Source organism: Vicugna pacos, chromosome X (assembly GCF_048564905.1).
Source record: "Vicugna pacos chromosome X, VicPac4, whole genome shotgun sequence".
NCBI lineage: Eukaryota > Metazoa > Chordata > Mammalia > Artiodactyla > Camelidae > Vicugna > Vicugna pacos.
The window spans coordinates 11,074,060-11,097,974 of NC_133023.1; the positions used below are offsets into that span (position 1 = coordinate 11,074,060).

The window sequence follows — 23,915 nt, forward strand, 5'->3', positions numbered from 1 at the left end:
TTGGTCAAATCACTTGGTAATTACGTGTAAGAAGTGCCCATCTCACCAAAATGTTGACCATCTTTTTTTTTTTTAATCTTAGCTATTTAAGAAGCAGAAATACCGGGGGGGGGGGGGGGGGGGGCGGGGTAGAGGGTGGGAAGGGATAGACTGGGATTTCAAAATTGTAGAACAGATAAACAAGATTACACTGTATAGCACAGGGAAATATACACAAAATGTTATGATAAATCACAGAGAAAAAAATGTGACAATGAGTGTGTATATGTCCATGTATGACTGAAAAATTGTACTGAACACTGGAATTTGACACAACACTGTAAAATGATTATGAATCAATAAAAATGTAAAAAAAAAAAAAAAAGAAGCAGAAATTGATTATCTTTTGACAATCTGACTATTAGTTTGGGTGATATCATTATTAATTTAACAAATGCTATTACATTTTATTAACATAAGAATAACAATAACTAAATATATTGAGGGCTTATATACACTAGGCACTATTCTATGTGCATAAATTAGACCATTTGTATTTCCCTTTTTATGAAATATCTGCTTATTAACCTATTTATGCTTTCATTTATTTATTACTTAGCTCCCTCATTCAAGAAGTATTGACTGAGAGCTTGTAGTGTGCTAGTCATTGGGTATGTATATTGGTGAATAATAGATCTGCTCAGCCTTTGTGGCTTAATTTCTAGTAACAAAGACAATTTAACAAGTTAAATATGAAATTACACATGCTATAAAAGAAACAAATAGGGTACAGAGGGAGAAGATAAAATGGGGGGGTTAAGGAAGGCCTCAAATGAGAAGAGTTGGGGGTAAGAGGCTTCTGGGCAGAGAAAGGAGCACAGCATGTGCAAAGGCCCTGAGGCAGTAAAGAGCTTGGAGGATCCAGACACTGAGAGGAGAGTTACATACAGACAAGAAGAGGAGGCTGGAAAGAATGGCATGAAGTAAATTCAGAGAGTTAGAAAAGATTCAGTTTGGTGTGGGTCAAAGTAAGGTATTTGGGATTTCTTTAAAGCACAATAGGAACACACTGATCTAATTTTTATTGTAAAGAGATGTCTTGAGCTGCTATGTGGAGAGCTGGAAGGGAGGGAAAAGGAGAGAGGAGCCCCCAGAAAAGGTTGCTGCAGTGGGGCTGGCTAGGGCCGGGCCAGGGATAGGAGAGAAGGAGATAGATTTAAAATATATTTTGGAAATAGAAAAGTTTTGCTAATGGACTGGATGTGGGTGGGGGAGGAGAAGGATTAAGGGCGACCACCATGTTTCCCCTGGGAGCAGTGAGTGATGGGGCCATTCATTCATTAAGATGGAGAAGACTGGAAGGGAAACATGCTTTTATTTGCTGTCAAGGCAGGTGCAGGTAGGGGAACAAAACTTCAACTTTAGCCATTTTAAATTTGACATGCCTGGGAACCACGCAAATGGAGATGCCAAGTAGGCAGCTGAATATATGAGTCCACACAGAGCTCAGAGGTGAGGCTGGTGCTATAAATCTAAGTGTGGAAGTTGTTTATAAGTGGGAGACATTTGGAAGTTTCCAAGAGAGTAAATCTTAAAAATTCTCATCACACACACAAACTCTATGTATGGTGGTGGATGTTAACTAGGCTTATTGTGTATTGCGGTGATCATTTCACAATATATACAAATATCAAACCATGACCTTGTACACTGGAAACTAATATAATGTTATATATAAATTATAACTCAATAAAAGATGAAATAAGTCTGGAAGTTATAAGACTGCAAATGGTATGTAAATCCATGGGATGGATCAGATCACCTAGGGAGATGATGTTCAATGAGAGAGAATTCAGGACTGAGATCCAGGGAACTCAAGTGTTTATAGGTCTGGTAGAGGAAATGGTACCTCCTTGAGAAAAGAAACTGAGAAGGAGCAGAGAGCATCCAGAGACATAAGAATGTATTATCTCAGAAGCCAAAGAAAGGAGAAAGGGTATGAAGAAGCAGGAAGCGCTGAACCCACGGAAAGGAAGAAAAACAAAGACCTCTGGGTTTGGCCACAGAGAACTGAGTAACAACTCAGTGCACTGATGGGGCGGCTGTTAGGTTGAGAGCCTCAAGGAAGCAGGGAAGTGGCGAGACATAGAGACAAATCTTCTGCAAAGTGTGACTCAGAAAGGGAGCAGAGAATTTGGGGGTGTGGGGTTAAGGGGCTTTGGTGCTTCTCTTATCAACTTATATGAAAGGGTTTTTTTTTTAAACTAAAATAAGGCTATTTGTCCTTAATAATAGTTGTAAAAATCTCCCAGTTTGTTTTTGTCCTTTAATTTCATTCCTGGTATTTCTGACAATCTATCAATCTTTTCCTTCCAAAGGCTTTTAAACTTAATCTTTCCCCATGCAAAGACCCCATGAAATATTTGCCTGTGTTTTTCTCGTTCAAAATTTTGGAACTTTAATTCTTTGATCTGTCAAATTTATTTTCCTAGGAGATGTGAGATCATGATCTAAACTGGTTTCTTTTTATGAATGGTCAACCAGTCCTCCCAGGTGACTCATTCTTCTCTTTTTCCCAACTGATGACCATCTTCTTCATCACTGAGTTTGCACATATACTTGGGTCTATTTTGGGTTGCTTCTCTTCCTGTTGATCACAAGAAGAGCCTCCGTGGAGAAAATTTCACTCACGAGCTCAAGAGCCTCAACTAAGAGAAGAAGACTGACTGCAGGAGTTCTTGCCAGCATCCAGGACATCTCCCACTGCGCTGCCCCATGTCCTCATCTTCCCAGGCTCATAGCCTACTGGGTTTTGCACTGGACAGAAAACCCACCAGCACAGACCCATTCTCTCCATCACTCACACCTCCATACACACTCAAGAAACTTACTGCCGGACCCACGGCCCCTGTGTGGAGAACCATACCTTCCTGGAGATCTTAAGGTTTTGAGGAAACAAAAGTAGATTTACCACATTATTTAAAGCCAACTTCCAACTCTCATTGTTTAGAACAGGCTGATGCTCTTCAACCGAAGGTTAAGTCTTCTAGTCCCCAATCTAAAGCACTTGGATTTCTGAATTCTTGATTATTTTCAAGAATTCGGATAAGGAGTGGGAGAGATTAGTTTCCATCCTCAGTGCCAGAGGCATGGTGGGGAGGATTCAAAGCCTGTAATCTTATTTTGACATCTACATGAAGTGCTACACAAAGAGAAGACAAGGAACTCAGGCACAATGCCAGTGACTCTGTATAGGCTGAGAGTTCGAGAAGGCCAGACAACGTTTTGAACTTCTATCAACCATAAAGGATTGTGGGAAATTGTAACCATCAAGCTGTCCAGTCGACCAGGCATTTTGGACATAGCCAAATCGTTCTACAGTCTGGTCTTGAGAGCATCCTTTTTCAAGCAGCACTTTAGTCAATAGTTAACACTCTAGTCCCTCTCCTTCTCACCCCGTATTTGGGGGAGGGAGAGTGAGGAGAGAAGAGTTAAAGGGGAAGGGAATAAGGATGCTGACATGACTCACAGTCCTGAAATCTAGTCAGAGACATGTTAATTGTGAAAGTGCACTTTGATTTCTTCACCCTTTGAGTCAGCATTTTTTCCCCTAACTGGGTTACAGATGTTCTAATTTTTGGCAAATTAAAACCAGAGAAAGAACAAATGCCCATCTCTTATATGAATAATCCATCCATAATCCTCCAAAGGCAACAGTACAATAAAATCACAAGAGACTCCCAAATATGCCAACAGGGAGCCTTCTTATGGCTTATCTCCCAATCATGGGTAACGTGTTTCAAGGCTAAGTCAGCGAATCTATTCACCAATGCTAGAATATTCCTCACAGGGCTTTATAATACTTTCAATCTCTACTAGTTAATTTGTTATTTACTAAGAGGCTTAAAGAGTTCTTGAAAGAAAGTACATAGAGATGGGAAACTATTTGGCAAAGATAGGATTTTATGGAGCTCCAGGGACATACCTTCATGTAGATATGAGCCTTCAATTTTACAACTAAGGGGAAATTTATTACAGCACAGGGCTTCTCCTATATGATCATTTGCAGGATGTTCTGACACAGTCGAGGTGTCTGCTTGTACAGACATGTGCCTCAAGGTGCCCTTTTGGTGTAGAAAGAGAGGGAGGTTCATTCTGAAGCTTCCTTCCAAGAAAATGAGCTAAAGCATTCCCAAACTGGAGAGAGACCCACTCAGCCAGCTTATGTACAAAGGCTGAATGGCAGGAGGAGGCAGGGCTACTGTGCAAATAAAATGGGGCAAAATTCAGGAAACTCAAGGTTTGGTCTGGGTTCCTTCCACAATGAGCTATGACTTTTCACCTAGTTGAGTTGCTATGTTCTCACCTACAAAGTGGTGGAGTTGGAGAGCTGCTCTCTCAAGTCTACTGCTGCCTGATGTTCTGATTCAAATGGAAATCCCAGAAGAAAAGGGAAGAGGAGGTCTTGCCTGTCTCTGAAAAGCGTCTCCTACCATCAGGGATTCCAGACTCTTGCTGCCTTAAGAACTTCATTCACTGTATAGCACAGGGAAATATACACAAAATGTTATGATAAATCACAGAGAAAAAAATGTGACAATGAGTGTGTATATGTCCATGAATGACTGAAAAATTGTGCTGAACACTGGAATTTGACACAACACTGTAAAATGATTATGAATCAATAAAAAATGTAAAAAAAAAAAGAACTTCATTCACATCCTAATACCTCATTACAGCAATGCAACAGGTGAATGAATGGAAAGCTTCCTGTCCAGCTATTATATAATCGGGCCTGAGATGGCCAATGTGTATTACATGAAAATGGTGCCCATCTTGTTGACTTCTTCACAGCAACCTAGGACTCAGCCCAAAGCCCACTGGAGCCCAACTCAAATTCTCACACATCCAATTGCTTTAAATATGTTCCAAATGAACATATTTTTAGCCATTTAGAGCCTACCTACTTTACATACCCTGCGAAACTATACCCAACATCTGTTAGCCAATAAAAACAAACCCTATCTCTACAAAAGACCCCAAATTGCAGCTGCATTTTGGAGCTCTCTGACCCAGACTCTCCACCTTGTTGCTGAGTGACATCACCTAGACATGTAAGCCCCTCCCCAATTTCTCTTACTCCCCAGGGAGCTCCCTTGCCCTATTCCTCTCCTGGATGGTGGCCTTGCACCACTGTCACCGGATGGTCTCCGACTGTGAGGGACTTCCCTTCTTATGCAACCCTGTCGAAGCACCACTAAACAGAGCTTGGGGGCTACTGCCTCTCAGAAACCTGTCTCTTCCTTGATCAATCCCCAACTTCCCAAGCTTACTACACCAACCGATCTAAATAAAGTAAGCATACAAGGAGGCTCCAAAAGTACCAAATATGACCACCTGTCTCCCCACAAACGAGAAGAGGGGAAGTTCCTTCCTATTCAGCAACAGTCCTGAGAAACTGAAGAGTTGACAAGCCTGCTGAAGGGCTGGAGACCTATGGAAGGGGTCCGCACTTATCCCCATCCAGGGCGGGGGACTGTTCATGAATTCCTGGGCAAATAGGAAGTGGTCAGCTCCTTAGCAAAATGGCAGATGGGTCAAGAATTCCCTCTTCAACATCCACCTCTCCTCTCCTCTCTGTCTTTAAAGTTTCCATGGGGGGAAAACTGCTCTCAGCAGAAAATCTGATTTATACTGGGTTGTGTTGAACCGGTAAGGACCTGTGGAAGCTTATGGTTAAGAGGACAAAGTCTGGAGCCAGACATCTAGTTAGAAGGTCAGCTCCGTCACTGACTAGATGCATAATCGTGGGAAAGCCACTCATCTCATGAGGCCTCGGTTCCCTCCTGCTTTATTGGACACAATTTGTGTGCCTCCTCAGAGTCTCTCAGCCTCACTGGCTTTGGAGCTCTCGGCCACTTACACAGACCCCTCAGTGCCATGACTATTGTCACTGCTGACACCTCTAGCTGCCTTGGCCCCTCCTGGCTGGCTGTCAAGTTTTGAATGGCTTTGATCACCCCTACAGTAGTGGGAGCTATGGCAGCTCCAGAGTCTGGGCTCCACCTGACAGACCTCTACGCCCAGACTGGGATGACGATGGAAGCTCCGAGATGCGGGTGTGGCCTCCTCAGAGGCTGCCTGAAGGGCTGGTGAACCATCCAGAAGGGCAGGGAATTAGCCTCCATGGGGCAGACTCTGGCCAGAAAAAAAGGGAAGATGTAGAATGATGGAAAAATTCTTCCTCTTTAATCCTTCATGAGAAAGTCCCGAGGCACAGTTTTCTGAACGGGCATTCTGTCTCACCAAGCATCTGTCTCACTTCCCCTTCCCTCATTCTTGCTGCCCTGGGACTGCACCTGAGACGTGACTTAGGCTCTGTTTTCCAGGGCACCCAAGTGAAATCCGGAGTAAAACAAGTGATGCATGTAAAGCAACCAGAACCTCACTGTCCAACACAGTTGCCACTACCCATATGTGGCTACTAAGCACAGGAAATGGGGCTGCTGTGAGGTGAGACATGCTGTAAGTATAAAAAGAAACACACTGGATTTCAAAGACTTGGTACAAAAAAAGACTTAGATCTTACTATAATTTTCTATTGGTTATATGTTGAAATAATATTATTTTGGATAACTGGGTTAGTGTACTAGTAAAATTAATTTCACCTGTTTTTTACTTTTTTAGTGTGTCTACTGAACATTTTGAATGACATGTGGCTTCCATTATGTTTTTATTGGACAGCTCTGACTTAGAATTTAGTAGCTTGTAAGCCCACAAAAGCTGTTAGCCATTTTCATTTCCCATTCCAAGAAGTTCTAGAGATTTGCTGTCACTAAAGCCTAATGATAAAAAGGAACGTGGCAGCAGATAAGGGAAAAGGGAACAAATATTTAGGAAGTACCCTGTTTGTTGCCAGGCACATTACACATCATACAAATAATTCAAAGACTATGCATTATTATACCCACTTAGCAGATGAGGAAATAAAGGGGCAAAAATACATCTTCCTAAGGCCACAGACATACTAAACAACAGAGCCAAACTCTGGACCCAGGTTTGCTTGATCGCACAGTCCATGCCCTTTTCGATCTATCACACTGTCAAAGGACTGACTCTCCAATGGCACAGTTCAGATAATGTAACGGAGGTTTTTTGGCATGTGTGACAGCATCCTAGAATCCCTTCAGTCACCCACAGGAGGCCACCTACACTAAGTAAGTTAAAAGCTCTTGCTGGACACAAATCAACCAACCAATCCCTCTTTCTCTTTCTCTCTGTCTCTCTCTCATTACACAGCCCCCTCCACTGCCGTGGGTACACAGAACTGAATTCATCATACATCATCGCGCCATGGTCTACAGCACATGCTCACATACCCATGAAAGTCCCTCTTGTTGGGTATTTTTTCTCCAACATCCCCCATCTCAATCCCATTCCCCCATCGGCTCTCAATCAAGCATACATAACGAAAATTCCTCCAATGTACCTTCTGTATGTTTATTTAGAAAGACAGGTGTCTTTGAAAAATAAAGTGGCATTGTGTGCTAAGCTGTTTCCTTGTTCTCACATATCTCACATTATTTCCTGAGATCTAATAATATAGCTGTAAGTAAATATAATCCAGAGCTTCCAGCAGCCATATCGTTTCCACAATATGTAACCAACATGTTTTACTTATCCATTCTGTTAAGTGGTCAAAACTTACATCATCTCTGACTCCTTTCTACCACCCATGATGCTGGAATGACCACCATCAAATGTCTACTCGGTGAAATTCTGCTAGAGTAAATATCTAGGAGCAGAATGGTTGGGGCATATGCTACATGCAGTGTCACAGCCTCACTAAGTAATGCTGGCTTGCTCGCCACAATGCATACAGTTACACTCACCTGCCATGCACGGAGTTTCTATCTCCTCCCATCCTTGCCAGCACTTGACAATACCCAACTTTCTTTTTTTCCATAAATTTATTTTTTTTGTATTTTAATAAGACTTTATTTTTGGACACTGAAGTTTGAATTACATATAATTTTCACATGTCATAAAACACTATTATTCTTTGAATTTTTTCAACCATTTAAAAATATAAAAACAGTTCTCATCTCAAAGGCCCTACAAAAATAAGTGATGGGCCAGATTTGACCCACAGGCTGTGGTTTACCAACCCCTGCCCTAAAAGATAAAGATGGACAATACCCAACTTTCCCATTTTTGTCAACTTAAAGGGTGTTAAGTGGTAGCACATTATTAGAATTCGCATTTCTCTGTGTACTGGTCAGAAGAACTCCTTTCCATATTGTTCTTAGCCTTCAGTAATTGGGTGGAGGATGTTCTTAAGACCTGGCACCTGGAGCTGCCACCAAGAGAAGCAACTAAGTTTTCAAGAAGGCACAAATGTCTCCCCTCAGAGGATGGAAGACTACAGATGCAGGGCTTTGTTCTCCCAACCACACTAATGCGCTGGGGCTTGACCACATACATCGATTTTCTGCAGACGTAACTGCTCTAGGGCTTGGAGATTTTGCTTGTGCAACAAAATTTCATGGAACCAGGGCTGCTATTGCAATAAATGTGTCTCCTATTATCTTCTGGGATGTTTTTAAAATGAGACAAATGAGAATCAGGGTAGAATGAATTCAAGTTTGGCAGTCCTGATAGAGCCACATCCAGTCCAGGGGAGGCAACCCAGGCTACTGTGCTTATAAAGAAAAAGAAAATCCATATTCTACCCAAGCAAAGCAGAATTTCCACTGGAGAAGGATGCTTTGGGATTTTATTGAGAATGTAAGTTTTAATGAGAATTTCTTTTGACTTGGCTTATAAAGGCAAAGGGTTTTAGATCAGAACTTCACTTTCTTCTTAGAAATTTGATGATGGGGTATGTTCAAATTGGGGATATTTTAAAATTCAGATATTTCTTATCCTATCACTTGGGTTTCTTAGACACCTCTCAACATGGCTGGAAATATTTTTGACAGGGAACAAGGCAGGAAGTCAATCTGCAGTCTAGAATATGGGTGTATCTTGCTGTTAATTTAATGAAAATACTCTCTACCCATTTCAGATCTTTCTGGTTAGGAAAATTTATCCCAGAGAACAGAAGTTAGTTTTGGTGAGAGGAGGTCCTGGCTGATAAATTTCCCCTCTTCTTTCCTGGTGGGGGGGCAGTCACTGCTATGTGTCAACTTCAGTAGGTTAAGAGAACAAAACGCTGGAGAATATTAAAGGAGCATCCAGACCCCTCTCCAAGGTCCCCATGAGGCAACACTGCCAGCTGCACTCTGCCCTCCTCCCTCATCCCTGGGGGTGGACGGGAGAGGGGAAGGATGGCATTCTGCTGGAGGGGATAATTCAAGGAACTGAACACGCTCACCTCACACCCTTCTGGGCTTTTTTCTCTCCTCTTCTGCCATGAGGTAATACACCTGCCTTTGCAAAGGATGCCTACGGCTGTCTAGCCCTGCCCAGACATGTTTAATGAAGTGGGGGAAATATTAAGAAGCCCCAAAGGTCTCAGACACAAGTCACTTGCTCTTATCCAGATTTTACTGGGAATAAAGATGATGTTTGGTTCCCTATCTGGACAACTTCGCAGAGTCTACCTATCAAGGCATCCTGAACCTGGGAGGGGAAGGAGTATGCCAGCACCTCAACTCTGCAAATCTCACTTCTATCCAATTTAAGTCCTCTTCTGGTTCTGTCTGGCTGACAGACTCCATCAGTTAAAGCCTTTGAAAACATTTAATCACAGTCACCAGGAACTCTCACTCAAAACTTCTTCTGGACTGATCAGTACCAGATGGCTTCAAATCAGCATCTGATGCTGTGAAAATCCACCAGCCAAGTCTCGGGAGTTACTCAGAAACACTCAAAGTCCCCAAGGCAGACAAAGACGTAGGTAGGTACTGACTCCTGACAAGCAGAGCTGCCACAGCCAGGCGTGGACGCTGCTAGGGAAAAGAATCCAGCCAGAAGGACTCAACTGGCAGAAACTCTAACTGGTGGCGGCGGCGGCGGAGTGGCAGGGGTGGGGGAGGAGGGGCGGTCTACAAGAAAACACTCTGGTGGAGAGCAGGTGGAAAGGCACAAAAATCAAAGCTAAAGGAATCAAGATGGATTTAAAAGGTGTTGGGTTATTTTTCTTCTTCCTTTTCACAGCCTGGCTCTTCCTCTCTGTGGATAGCTTCTTGCAATCACAGAATAGCAGAAGGGGATGCCAGCATCGTTCGTAGACCCCAGAGATGCAAGGAAAATTGACCATTGGCAGGTGTTTGAAGGTGGTGGAAAGGAAAGGCCCTGTTCTGGGTTTCCAAATGGAAGCATTTAAACTTCTCCCGCTGCTATGTCTAGTTGGACCAGGAAAGAAAATTTGGGGTCACAGTGGTTTCCTTCCATAATGTTAAAAAAGAACATCTACATGGAAGCAAAGAGAGCAAGGGGGCTTCATGAAAAAGAGGCAAATAATTATTATTTGATTCTTCAATGAACCTGGACCTTAATCAATTCAAACAGCTCGATTCTCAACACGGCTACTCCAACAGACAGTGATGGGAGAGCACTGCATCTTCGGAGTTTGGCACTGTTTCAGTTTTGACCACTCAGAGAAGGAGATAAAAGGTAGAGGAGACAAGAGAGCAATTACTCCAGGTAAAACATCATTGGCATCCTCATGATTTTTCTAAAGACACAAGAGAATGAAATTAAAACATTAAAAAAGGAGACAAATAGAGAAAAATTACCAAATTACCAGAAAAGCATTACATGGAAGATGATGATAATTTTCATGCTTAAAACAATGAACATGTGTTTTGAAGGCCTCCTAAAAGCAGTGATTTATTCCACTGGACCCTCTCACACCTCCATGCAGAATCACTTTCACTCGTGTGGTCTCCTCTGCACTGTCTAGACTCTTTCCAACCTTCTTTGCCAACCCAGTTCATTCCTAGTATGTTAGGCCTGCTTTTCCTGACCCTTCCACATTGGGTAGAGCCTCCCACCTACTCTGTCTTCCCCCAAACCCGCCACGTTTACTAGCCCGGTGACTCACCACAGTGTCCTTGTGTTAGCAGTAGATGTGCCTGTCCCTGACTGTGCCCGCCTTACTTCCTGATTTATTCCCTCTTTTTCTCTCACATCTTCACAGGGTCTGGCACACGGTTGGCCCTCAGTACCTATTTAATGAGCTCAACTGAACTATGGCAGCATAAATACCTTTCTGGAAAATTCTCCCAGTTCCCCAGTGGCCAGTGTGGAAGTCCTTCCAGGAATGGCGGGATCTGACAATTTCCTCATCTCACTTTACTAAGCCAAGGGAATACTCAACAGCCTGTGGTCTGCAATGGGTGGTGAAAGGAATTTTCTGCAATCTGAAGACCACACATTCTCCTCTATTAATGGAATTATCCCCATCAATGATTTCGAGTCTGTAAGAGCTGAAAATTTTAAATTCTTATGTGTCTTGGAGTACCTATACCTGACCACAGGAAAATTCTCAATTGAGCTTCAAGTAATCAGAATTCTATCTGATGCCAAACTTACTCATCACATTTTAGTGTGAGTTTGGTCAAACTGTTCAAAAGGGACATGATCCCAAGGACTTGTGTTTTGGTCAAAATACTGTACTTGTAGCTATTAACACCATAGCTTTACATGTGCTGGTACCAGTTTTTAAAATACCAACACATGCTTCATTTTGTATGTCATGCAAGAGCCTCCGAACTGGTGTTGCTTTTTTCACTGCAGTTAGAAAAAAAAAATCCATAATGTGTGCCTGGGGAAAGACTTATTATAACCTAAAAGTACAAGCTCTGCCAGCCAGAGAAGTGATGACAATGATATGTAGTGTCTGCTCACCTTTGTTGAAGGTGATCCCTTGCTTTTTATAGCTTTCATTATGCTCTTCGTCTAAATCCCCTGCTAACCTGTCACCCTGATTAGTAGGGCCAATGATGTATGAATGGCCCAGGATGGAACTTCCGGTTTAAAAGTATATGTATCCATCCTTCATTTACTGGCAGAAGAGGGCCTGTCGACATCACTGGAATGTTCTTCCTAGGTGATTAGGTCAGTGGGGACATCTTGAAGGAGTATGAACATCTGGCACCCTTTGTGCTCACCAACAATGGTATTTCTGGGGAGAGCGGGCTGCCCTGGGCAAAAGCAACCTTCTGTACAGCTGATGTGAGCAGCTCCCGACCGCTGTTTATCTGAACATGCCTAACTGCAAATGGAGTGCCAGCTACGGGTGTCAACTCAGGACAAGTTCTCTGGTATCTTCTGAGTCACTAAACAAGACTAACAGACCTAACTGTGCCTGGTCTCAACGCTGACCCAGAAGCCAGTCCTGCACTTGTCTATGGAATGAGGCTGATCATCTGCTCAGGCTACCCGGCCTGTGATGGGCAGGTCCTATGGTGTGAACTGCTTTGTGAGATTCGAGAGGAGACAGGGTGGCACACGGCACCGCACCCAACCTTACCCTCTGACTATGCTATTGAAAACCCTGGGAGACACAGAGACAGGCCTACTCTACAACCAAGGTCAGCCTTAGGCAAAATCCAGGAGTAGACAAACTTGGTCTTGGATTTCCCTCCTCCCCAATAGTTTGTATCATTTCTTTCTGCCCCGCCAGGATCTGGTTGTTCACAGTTGCTCATGCAGTCCCCATCATGATCGCCAAGTCGCGAGCGCACCCCTACCACCCAAGCCTTTTACACGAGCCATTGTAAGACACGACCCCTGCCCCGCTCTCTTTTCTTTCTTTCCCTCCCTTCATCCACACAAGTGAAATCACTCCTCCTTCCTTCAGACCACCACGGAAGTTTCCACACTGCTGTTCGAGCATTTTTGGAAAAGTGGCAGTTTCTTTCTATTTATTTATTTGGGGGGGTGGATAATTAGGCTTATTTATTTATTTTTAATGTGGATGCTGGGGATGGAACCCAGGGCCTCGCAGATGCTAAGCACACACTCTACCACCGAGCTATACCCTCCCCCTTTGCATTTCTTGTATCACATGATACTTCTGATGTTGGCCCATTTCCTTCCCCAGCTAGACTTTGACCTTACTTGAGGACAGGGGTTGTATTTTATTCCCAGCGTATCTTCAGGGCACTGCACTATGTACACCCAGTAGATGCCCAATGACTGAATGAACAGAGCTCCCAGAGACATGGGACACATGAATTAAATGATACCATCAGTCCAAAAATCTCTTGGATGACAAAGACAGGATGGCTGCGTGGACCTAGGGCAGCTGAGAATGCTTCACCAAAGAGAGGGCACCTGGTTGGACCTCGGTGACTCCTAGCCAGGAGAGGAAGACGGCGAAATCCTCCCTTCCACATTTCTACCGGACTTGGCACTTGACAATAACTTGTCCCCTGACTGCTCTGCTTCCCCCTTGCCCTGTGTCAAAGGGAGAGCAGGAGGCTGCCTGCCTGTGTGACACTTCCTTTCCTCCCTCCCCACACCCACCCATTCAAATACATTTATGTAAAGTCTGAAAAGGGAAATTTAGCCCGCATTCATTTCGGTGACTCTGAATTTCTTAGGTGGGACTTTTTAAAAGCATTCCTCATAGTATCTAATTAAACATGGACCATGAACAAAAAATCAATGGAAATAAAACCCAGAGGAAAATAAAGTTGTTGTCAGAAAGATAAAATGGCATTATTAAAAATCTTGGATTCCTAAAATGATCAAATCATATCAGGTTTCCAGAAATTTCCTCTTAGAGATGATGGCCATCCATTTTTTTTAAAAAATATCTACTGAACAACTAATGTAACATTGACTACTACAGTATTTTCCATAGCTCTTTTCTCTTATATTTGTACCTGTTTTTCTTACACTGAAAATCTTGATTTGTAAAAATGTTAACAGATTTACTCACTTGTTTTATTTCATAATATGAAAATTTTAAAGTTTTATATTGTTTTAAAATTGTAATGCCAACACTAACAATAAAAGTACAAAATGAAGTTTAAAATATTATGCTGTTCTTTCTGCCTTTAGAAGATATCCCACAAAAACTGTACAGTCAGAGAACTCTGTTTAAAAGCTCTTAAAATAAATATTTTCTCTGTGTGGTCATGTTGCTGTTATCTTTACACAGTTTTTACCTTCATTTGTTTCTGTTTATTTTTCATTTTCAGATGTGGGGTTTTTTTTTCCTTTTCTGGTTGAACTTAAATTAGTATTTTAGATACGTAAACCTTTACATCTTTCAAAATTAAAAATAAAAAGACATACTGAGAGAAGTCTCCAGTCCAGCCTTATCCCCTTCCACCCAAAAGGGAACGCTTTATGAAATATCCAGTTTTTAAGACTACCACAGAGTGCTCTGATTTATAAATACAATCAGTTCACGTCAAGGCCTCTGGAAGAGATAATACCTTTCTGAGCAAGCCTTATTTTCCCTCTTACCCCAAGTTCCCCCTGTCAGAAACCACCAGCTCACAACCTCTGCCACTGGGGCTAAGAGGCTATCCATCACTCCTTCTTATGAACTTGCTGGAATACTACAAAGGAAAAAAAGGGGGAGGGGGTTCCTGTGTTACCTGTTTTCAGGATTTAGTGGTTTTTAAAGATGCTACCTTGAGAAGCTGTTCTTCTGGGCTTGGGAAGGAAAGAGAGGCCTCCCATGGGAGGGGGTCTGCTTTCCCCATAACCATGTGAACAGAAGCAAAACCCAGAAAGGCAGGGGAGGGGAGGAGTGGAGAATTTGGAGTCAACTGTCAAGTTGGCAAGACCATGTAATACTGCTGGATACAACTAAAAAATCAAATTTCCCCTGAAATAGAGAAATGGGTACAAGGTGTCCATTTCTAAGTTTACTGTCCAGTATTCCGATTGCCAAAAACACACTGCTGTTTGGACATGCTATAAAAAGTATTTTCCTGAAAGCCGCAACAAGCATATGTTTTTAAATCAAATTAAGATAGAAGATACACTGACAAAATTATACCCTGGTGATTAAGTGTTTCAAATGACATTCTGCCCTTAGAGTTTCCTGGATGAAAATAAAAGCTGGGAAATGTGGTCGCCAGCTGTTTCTCTCTCATTCTAGGGTAGAAAAAATCATAGGTGTTAGTCAATGGCCCACCCCCACTCGGAGACACCTTCGGCTCTCCGAACTGGAGGTGACGATCACAGGCTTGGTTACAAACCCCATGCCAGCACACAACCAACACGGGCAGACTAGTGCGCATGCTGATTTTTGGCCCGGGGGACTCGGGGTCTTCCAATGCCCCACGGAGCTAAACCAGGGCCAGGAAGAGAGGCATGGCCCACAGGGATGCACTGACAGCTAATAAGCGTGTCTCCTATTCAAGATCCGGCCACGCCCTGAAACCCAGAGGAAAGATGCTACGGCAGATAAGGGGACCACGAACCTCCAAACCTCTGTTCATCATTGCTGTCACTGCTTGAATTTAAGAAACCTGCAGGGAACAATCTGGGTCTTACAAAACAACCTAGTTGTCACATTCAAAGAAAAAAAATCAATCTGGTTTTTATTTCCCTACTTCCTAGTCCCTCAGATTGTTTGTTTTATTTGAATATATAATTTAGCTAATTTTATTGTTCTCTCAACTTTCTAGTTAGCTCATCTGAAGCTTGCTGCAGTCATTCTTAATCCCTATACTGTCCGTCTTCTTACTGCTTTACCCTAGTTTCTCTCGTTCCAGCATTCATTTACACTTTAATGATTTCACTTAATGCACCCAGAAAATATTTACTGATTGCCTTGTATGTATGAGGCACTGTTTTGGGTGCTGGTAGCACAATGGTAAACAAGATCTAGGCAAATTATGTGAGATGCTTGGCAAACTCTTTTGGAAAGTGAATTTGTATGATTTTGGTTATCATCTAATGCACAAACATACAGTCTGTCCGTCAGAAGGAAGCTGCTTCTTGTCACGTCTGCAGGCCACATGAACACTGCACAAAGCTTCTGCCAAGAAGTAAAAGCAGCAACCATTTATAAAGGGCTTACAGTATATCAGGGACTGTTCTTTACCCGTAGTAACCAAGTTAATCTTCCCAACGACTGTCTGGGTCTTTACAATTATCTCCATTTTACAGATGAGAAAACTGAGGCCCAGCAAGCTTAAATGAGTGCTCTGGCCTTGAACTTGGCAGTCTGACTCCAGACTGCCTTTTTCTGACCCCTTTGGGGCTGAGGCCTCCTTAAGGTTGGCTTCTGATATAATGGTATTTAAAACAGCAGTTCGGAAAAGAATCACTTTCCAGAGAGAACTGGCAATAAATATGCCTGATTGGCTGCCTGGTAAGGATGGAATGGGGGTTTGCAGAATTTCATACTCTCATGAAATAAACATGTGATTTTTCTGACCTTCCAGAAGTGACAGAAACTATCTGCAGTATCCCATTTTTATCTTTTCCCCTCTTCAGCCTTCAGAGCAGGCTGTCCTGGCAGAATCTTGCTCAAAATTGGCTGTGCCTGCCCAAGGGCTGAAAAAACATATAACCTGGGAAACAGGGACACATCTACCTTTGGGAATATCAAAAGGTAAGTTGTGTTGCTTGCAAAAGCTTATAGCACAAAACTCTCTCACCATTTTTGTAGATGTGGGAACTGAAGTCCAAAAAGGCTAAAGATTTGCCAAAAGCTACAGAGCTGGACCTTAACATCTTCTATAGGTACCTCATCAAAGTGTTCCTCATGATAAGTAAACTCTCGGGTCTTGGATCCCACAGACATCACACATATCACAGACCATGGTCCCCGGGACCACAGCATCAGTATCACCTGGGAGCCAGTTAGAAATGCAGGCTCTCAGGACTCACGCAGACCTCCTGAATCAGAATCTGCATTTTAACAAGAGCCCTGAGTAACCCATACACATATTAAAGTTGGAGAAGCGCTGGCATAGTCACTAATTCCATTTTCTAGACATTTCAGTTGCAGGGAGGGGTGTTGGTTATAAACACAGCAAACTCTTAAAAGGTGTATTCTCAGCCTCACTTCGTAATTTAACTTAAAATTGTCTTCCTGATGCAAAACAACCTTTAGTTTGTTTTTATGGTAGATCTAGACTTTTTAAGATTCAATCACTCCTTCATGAGCATAAGGCTTCAGATGTGCAAAACTACATTTCTTAAGAGACCCAGAAAGAAATGGCCAATACCCCCCATCTTTACAATGACTCACACCAGTGTCTTTTCTTCAGAGCAGGTTAATGAATTACTTACCTTTCCCAAATCCCAGCAAGTCCCTTTAGCCTAGACAGCAAACATAGAGCTCAGCCTAGCTCCTGCCCAAGTTAGCACAAAGCAATACAAGAATAGCAGCTACAATGTATGTGGTGCTTACAACATGTCTGGCGCTGTTTTGATAACCTGAAGTATAAATCACTTCATCCTCACAGAAACCCTGTTTTACAGAAGAAGACAATGAAGCAGAGAGGTTCAGCAGTTTCCCTTAGCCACACAGCTAGCTCATGGTGGGGATCCTAATCCAGGCTCTCTGTCGCTGAGTCCATGCTGGTAACCACAGCACCACACTGCCTCTCAAAGTCCGAATTAATGCTGCCCAGGGTTCCAAAAGTCCCTTATTAAAATGCTTTCATAATAAAGACTGATCACTTATTTAGGAGAATGTAATTCACTTCAGAAGTTTGACTTGACAAAAAGAGAGACAGCAGCTACTAAGACACTATCTTGCAAAGTTGAAGTGTTACCTCTGGTCTCTAACTCTTGGTTGTGATTGCAAGACCACGCGGTCTGCTGCTTGGAAGTGCTTTAAAATGTCTTGCCTATAATTGGAACCAGCTCTGACATTAAAATTGCATTGTGTTTTCTACAAATGAGAAGCAGTTGTAAACGCTAGGATTTGTGTACGGCTGGCTCTGATTATCCATTAAATCAGTGGTCTAATTTCTCTTTTCAGCATCAGACAGCTCAACTCTTTTTGTAAATGAAATCTTAAAGACAATTCCAAAATACATGATTGGGCAGAGACTTGTGCTTTGGTTGAGGTGGAGAGACGGAAATCTCTTAACCTTCACCATCTGCCTCAGCATCCCCTGAAGGCCTGTCCCTAGAGGCCTAGAATTCTGAAAACACAGAATTTAAAACAGCAGAGGAAAGCAGAATGAGCTGCTTTGCTTAGAATCTCCCTGTCTGATTCTACATGCGGCCGTGTCTCTGCCTTACACCTAGAAGACCTTACAGCACCTGAATTCTCCCCGGCAAAGCTGAAGAGAAGGAAAGTCTTGAGATACAGTTGAAAAGGGCACTGCCCAACGCTTGGCAAAACAGAAATGGGTCACAAAAACACAATGCTGTGCGGTGCACCAGAAACTGACACATTGTAACTGACTATACTTCAATAATTTTTTTTAAAAGATAATTAACCTAAAAAGAAAAACACACAATGTAGGGTGATGCTTCTAATTGCAAAGTAGACAGCAGTCAGATATATATGCTTAACAGGGAGTGAATTTTGATTTTTTTCCCTCAGTCACTTCTGTTTGCACTGGAAACACCAAGTACAGTAACACTGAAACCGAGACACAGGACAGGTAAATAACTGTGGTCATAGTGCAGGAAACCACAAAGCCAGTAAGTCCTCGCCGATGATCGTGACCAACCTGTTAACCATGAATGCATCCCACTGCCCAGCCACGATCCCTGTGGGTGCATACACACAAAATTTAAATTCAAATAAATTACTTCAAATAGTTTCAAGTGCTGCGTGCCCACAGACAGAACGGCGAAGTGGTTCTCAGTACGATGATGCTCTGGACACCAGGTGACAACAAGAAGCACGGGTGGAACTGGGGGTCAGGGCCCCTTCCCAGATCCCCGGATCCCTTTTAACCATTTCTGTACCTCCACCCCAAACTCAGTGGCTGTAAGTGATGGCTTACAGTAAAGGAGCATGAAAGCGCAGCTCCCTTGCTCAGGGTGGCTCAGGACGACTCAGAGGCAAATTGATCCCAGAGTCCCTGTCTTTGGGACTTTGCCTGAGATGACATCCTTGCTTGGCCACTTTCCCTTCCCTGTCTGGGTCCCTTTTTCCGCTCCCCTAGGGGCACCTCCTTTAAAATCACTTACACATGAATGGTCGTCTCCAGGCTTGCCTCTGGGAAACCCCACCTAACAGAGCACGCTGCCCGGCTCACTACCCAGCTGGCCATGACCTTGGATGGCTCGGTGTGAGGAATCCGGCCTCCCAGCAGCAGGTCAGGTGTGCAATGAACATACCCCTTTCCTACCAAACTCTGTCCAAAAAATTTAGCCAAAATTGATCTTATTTGATTAAAAGGTGGGACCCGAAACCTAAAGCCTCAGTTAAGAAGAATGTACCATGGATTAAATAAATGTTTGAGTTAATTTTTTAAAACACTTTCTACGATGTAGTAGTGTGCTGTCCTTACTAAGCTGAGCACAAATAATTTAAGTAGATCTGCAGAGAAGGGAGGCAGTTTTAGGTTTTGTTTCCTAAACGTGGCACTATAAAAATGAGCTATAAATGAAAGGAAAACAGGCTAAATCTGCACACATATTAAGATGTATCTTGAAAATTGCTTTTTTACCAAATTCTTTTCTTTTTAAAAAATGGAAGTATTGGGGTTTGAACCCAGGACCTCCTGCATGCTAAGCATGTACTCTATCACTGAGCTATTCCTCACCCTGCCCCACCATTCTTTATGAGATTGCTTTCCTGTAATTTTTCTAACTCTAAGGGTTTGCATGTGGCAAAAAAATTCTGCATTCCCCTAGGTTCCCCTTATTCTGATACTTTTGAAGCAAGTCCATCCCTTGGGACCTGAACTGTGATAAACCCAATGAGAGGTGCTGATCCAGATGGGGCCAGACTCCGGTCAAAACACAACCCTAACTTTCACCAACACAAAAGCACGACTTACCTTGATTCCCAGAGCTTCTCCAGAAATGACAGCCACGGTCACACCATCCTTACTGGGTTTAGGGATTTCGTTGCTTTTCAGTTCCTGGTACCGGGGCTCCACCATCTTCTGTGAGCTCCTCAAATTAACCCACAGTTGTAGGCCATGGACTGGCTCCTCCGAGCAAGGCATCTCGGCGTGCACGATGCCCTGGCCCGCCGTCATCCACTGCAGACACCAGAGAAACAAGCAGGAAATGTAACACAGCCTCCTGTGAATCCGCAGGTGGGACGCCCTGTTAACTAAGCATGGCCCCTTATAAGTAAAGTGCTGCCTTCTGAGCCCCCCACCCTGGGCATCATGAGGAATAACAAAAAAACAGGGACGACTGCTGGGGCCCTTTCCAGTTTTCCAAATATGTCCCATGCTGCCACGTGGGAAATCAAAGCATCAGATCCGGAATTCACACAAATGAAAGAATACTCTCTTAGGTATCCCTGAGTCTTAGATTGCAGTCCAAGATGGGGAGTTGCAGGGAGATACTACACTGGGGAATGCTCTTAAGTTTAAAAAAAAAAAGCAGGACTGGGAAGAGGGAGAAGCCAACCATCAATGTGGTTACAGTGGAGGCCTCAGCCAATTCAGTGGGGAGCTCTGGAGTTAGATGAAACCTCAGCACTGTCCCAAAGTGAGGCGAGGTGGCCGAGTTTTTCTATCCCCACAACAGCAAACCATGGACTGGGGCGGGGGGGGGGCACCTCCCAGCAGGGAGCACAAACTTGGGAGAGAGCAGTGCCCCGGATGAGAGGCAGCTGAGAGTCACCAGCTGCTGATATTCACAGCAGCTGGAGGATACAAGCGTGGACCTGGAGGAATGTGCTGAGGCCCCCGGAATCCACCACACCATTGACGGCGGACTTGAGTTGGCTGGCTCAGTTCTGGTAATGGAGACCTCCCTACTCGGAGGAACCGTTACTGCCCTTGCTGTTACGCAGATTTTTCAAGCATTTATTTATTGCTTTCTTAACAGCATATTAGGGGCCAGCCCCAGACGCTAACCTTGGAATCCGGGGATGAAGGGATGGAACATGACAGATAAGTTTCCTGCCTGTCTTAGCTTGGGTTCTCCCACCGAAGATCCTGAGACAAGGGCTTAAGTGCAAGGAGGAGATGTGGAAAGTGATGCAGGAAGCACAAGTAAGGAAGAGCAGGAAGACTGAGAGAGGCACGGGAGAAAGCCACAAAGCGAGGTTAATGAGCAGATTACAACTGTGCGCACCTGAGGCTCAACCCCACTGGAAACCATGCCGATGCAATGAGAATTGTTGCAAGGCAGGCAGCAGAATCCACTTTTGCGGTCACAACCAGTCATGCCTATATGTTCTGCTCTGGTGAGAAGTTACTGTTGACTTTTGGCCATGACTCTTTACCCTTTTGCTCTTTTGCCTTTAAATTTCACATTCATTGAAATACCACAATTCAAGTATGTGCAGTTATCATCCCACAACATGTGTAAATAATCTCAGAAAGTACCTGATATAGAGTCCAGGCATAAAGGGGGCAAAGATAACCCAAGAATTTCCTGGGGATTTTAATTGTAACACATTTCGGACAGGGCTAGGATGGTGGCCATGTTTGGCTCATTATCTTAAGTAACAACACCTACCCCTGTAAATGAACTGGGAGAGAAACAGTAAATTGTTTCAAAAGCAGCAGAGAAGTCTAGAAAGATGAAGACTAAAACAGGCACACCGAAGGTGCCAGCTGGGACGTCATGAGTGACCAGGACCTGAATGGCTTTGGGAAAGGTGTGAGGGGCAGTGCTGAGAGGCCAACCCTGATTTCGGTGAGTGGAGGATGGGATGGAAGACAAGGAATTTGAGACCATGACTTGATTACTCTTGAGAAATGTGAGAAAAAGACAAGCTGAGATGATTACGGGAGTCAAGGAAAGCACAAGAGAGGAATACAAGAGACCTGTGTAGGTTTCCAGGCAGAGTGGAAGGAATCATAGAAATGGAGAAGTCAAAGATGTAATGGGAGGGGAGGCGATGAATATACCGGAAGTGGGTGAGACTGAGCATGCACACCCAAAGACTGAACTCATCAGCAATTCCTCTCTTGGCGATACCTGCAGGTCTCCTGGGTTCAACTGACCAGCATGTCCACAGAAGTCTTCATGGGCCATGCTGCCCCCTTCCAGGAGGTAAGATACCTTGGAAAAAACAAATGGAAGAAAAAGTCAGCATAAGAGAGCTATGAAGAGTTGTTCACATTTTCCACTGAAAATGTGTTGAGAAGACTGCCAGGAGCAACTGACACAGTAGATCGAGCTGAGGGAATGAACCTCAGTGACACAGCCACGTGAGCCCACGAAACGTCTCTGAGACAATTTCACATAGGTGCCCCTTCCGCCAGGTGGATGCAGCCCTAAGCACCTAGAGCCCCCAGCCCGGTGAGAGGGGCCCCCGACTCATTCCCTCAGCCCAAGACTCTGCCACAGGGGGTCCTAGAACTCAGGGTGAAAGAGAGGCAGCTCCTATTGAAACAGCAGGAACCCTGTTACAAGGCCATGTTCACCCACGGGTGTGGGAGGACAGATCTCAGGTCTCCACACCTTCCTCTCAAAGCTGATTTGAGAAATCTTCCTCTCTAACACCAGGCACACCAACTCGCAAGGTGCTCCATAAATGTTGGCGAAATATGTCACACAAATTCATATAAATTAAAGCCACTCCTTCCAGAGGCATATCCATAGTAAATCTTGAAGAAAGAAAAACACTATATAGTATCACTGATACATGGAATCTAAAAAAATGACACAAAGGAACTTATTTACAAAACAGAAACAGACTCACAGACATAGAAAATAAACTTATGGTTACCGGGGGAGTGAGGGGAAAGGAGTGGGGGAGGGATACATTAGGAGTTAGGGATTTGCAAATACTACTATATACAAAATAGATAAACAACAAGGTCGTACTGTACAGCACAGGGAACTATATTCAATACCTTGTAATAACCTATAATGAAAAATAATATGAAAAGGAATATATATAAATATATATGTAACTGAATCACTATGCTGTACACCAGAAAGTAACACATAGTAAATCAAGTATACTTCAATAAGAAAAATAAGTAAAAGTACTGTCCATGTTGAAATTGTGTGTTGTTCATCAGAGTAGCCACTAGCCACGTGTGGCTAAGTTTAAAGTGATTAAAATTAAACAAAACAAAAAATTCAGCTCCTCAGTTGCACTAGTCACAATTCGAACACTCAATAGCCCCATGTGCCAAGTGGCCACCAGAGTGGATGGCATAGATTATAAGGCATTTCCTCCTTTGCAGAAAGTTCTATTTGACGACACTGATCTTGATAGGTAAATCTGAAAATCAGCAGTCAGCTATGGTAGGCATTTTGTGTGGGGAGCAAAACCTTCCTGGGAGCCTCTGCAATCACGGAGCCTCGTGGTGGAACAAGATGTCACCCATTCTAAACAGCCCAAGAAAATCAAGCCCTTCTTATTTCGTTATTTCACTAAAAGGAAAAATCAAGCAACTCTGAAATTCTCACTTTTAAAGCTACTGTGATTATCCTAACAAAGATTTAAAAGACACCTAACTACTTAGAAAGGGTTTTAAATTACCCCGGGGACATGGTAACATTTGAAATGTATGACTTAATTCTGAAAGCTTAAAATGTTGTGTGTATGCTGGGGGTACTAGCTCTCTCTGTACAACTCTATTTAGACTCGACTTTCCATTTTGCACATTTTGTGCACATATATGAAATTCATCTGGAATTCCAACAAGAAATACCAATTAGCATAAACAGTTCTGAGAAGTGTGCGCAAAACCTTGTTTATCTGCAAACCACACATGGCTCCCCACCTCAGGCTTATGGGTGACCACTCTGATCACTTATTTACCTTATTAGATGAAGTTTTCATATTCTAGCTTTCCCAATACTTTCTTTAAAGCTTAATGTGTTTATCCTTTTTAATCCTGGAAATCTATTTCAAAATTCTATTTAACCATTATTAAAGAAGAGAA

At 43.2% G+C, this 23,915-nt stretch overlaps 1 protein-coding gene across 2 annotated transcripts in view; it reads right to left on the reverse strand.

Annotated features, from left to right (window-relative positions):
- Positions 1 to 23,915, reverse strand: part of PIR (pirin) — a 97,286-nt gene that overhangs the window by 46,697 nt on the left and 26,674 nt on the right. For both annotated transcript variants that reach the window (XM_015246463.3, XM_006212644.2), the window contains exons 4-5: positions 21,991 to 22,074; positions 19,881 to 20,087 (exon numbers count right to left, since the gene is read on the reverse strand). In XM_015246463.3, coding sequence (XP_015101949.1) covers positions 19,881 to 20,087; positions 21,991 to 22,074 — 291 coding nt within the window. The remainder of the gene's footprint in view (positions 1 to 19,880; positions 20,088 to 21,990; positions 22,075 to 23,915) is intronic.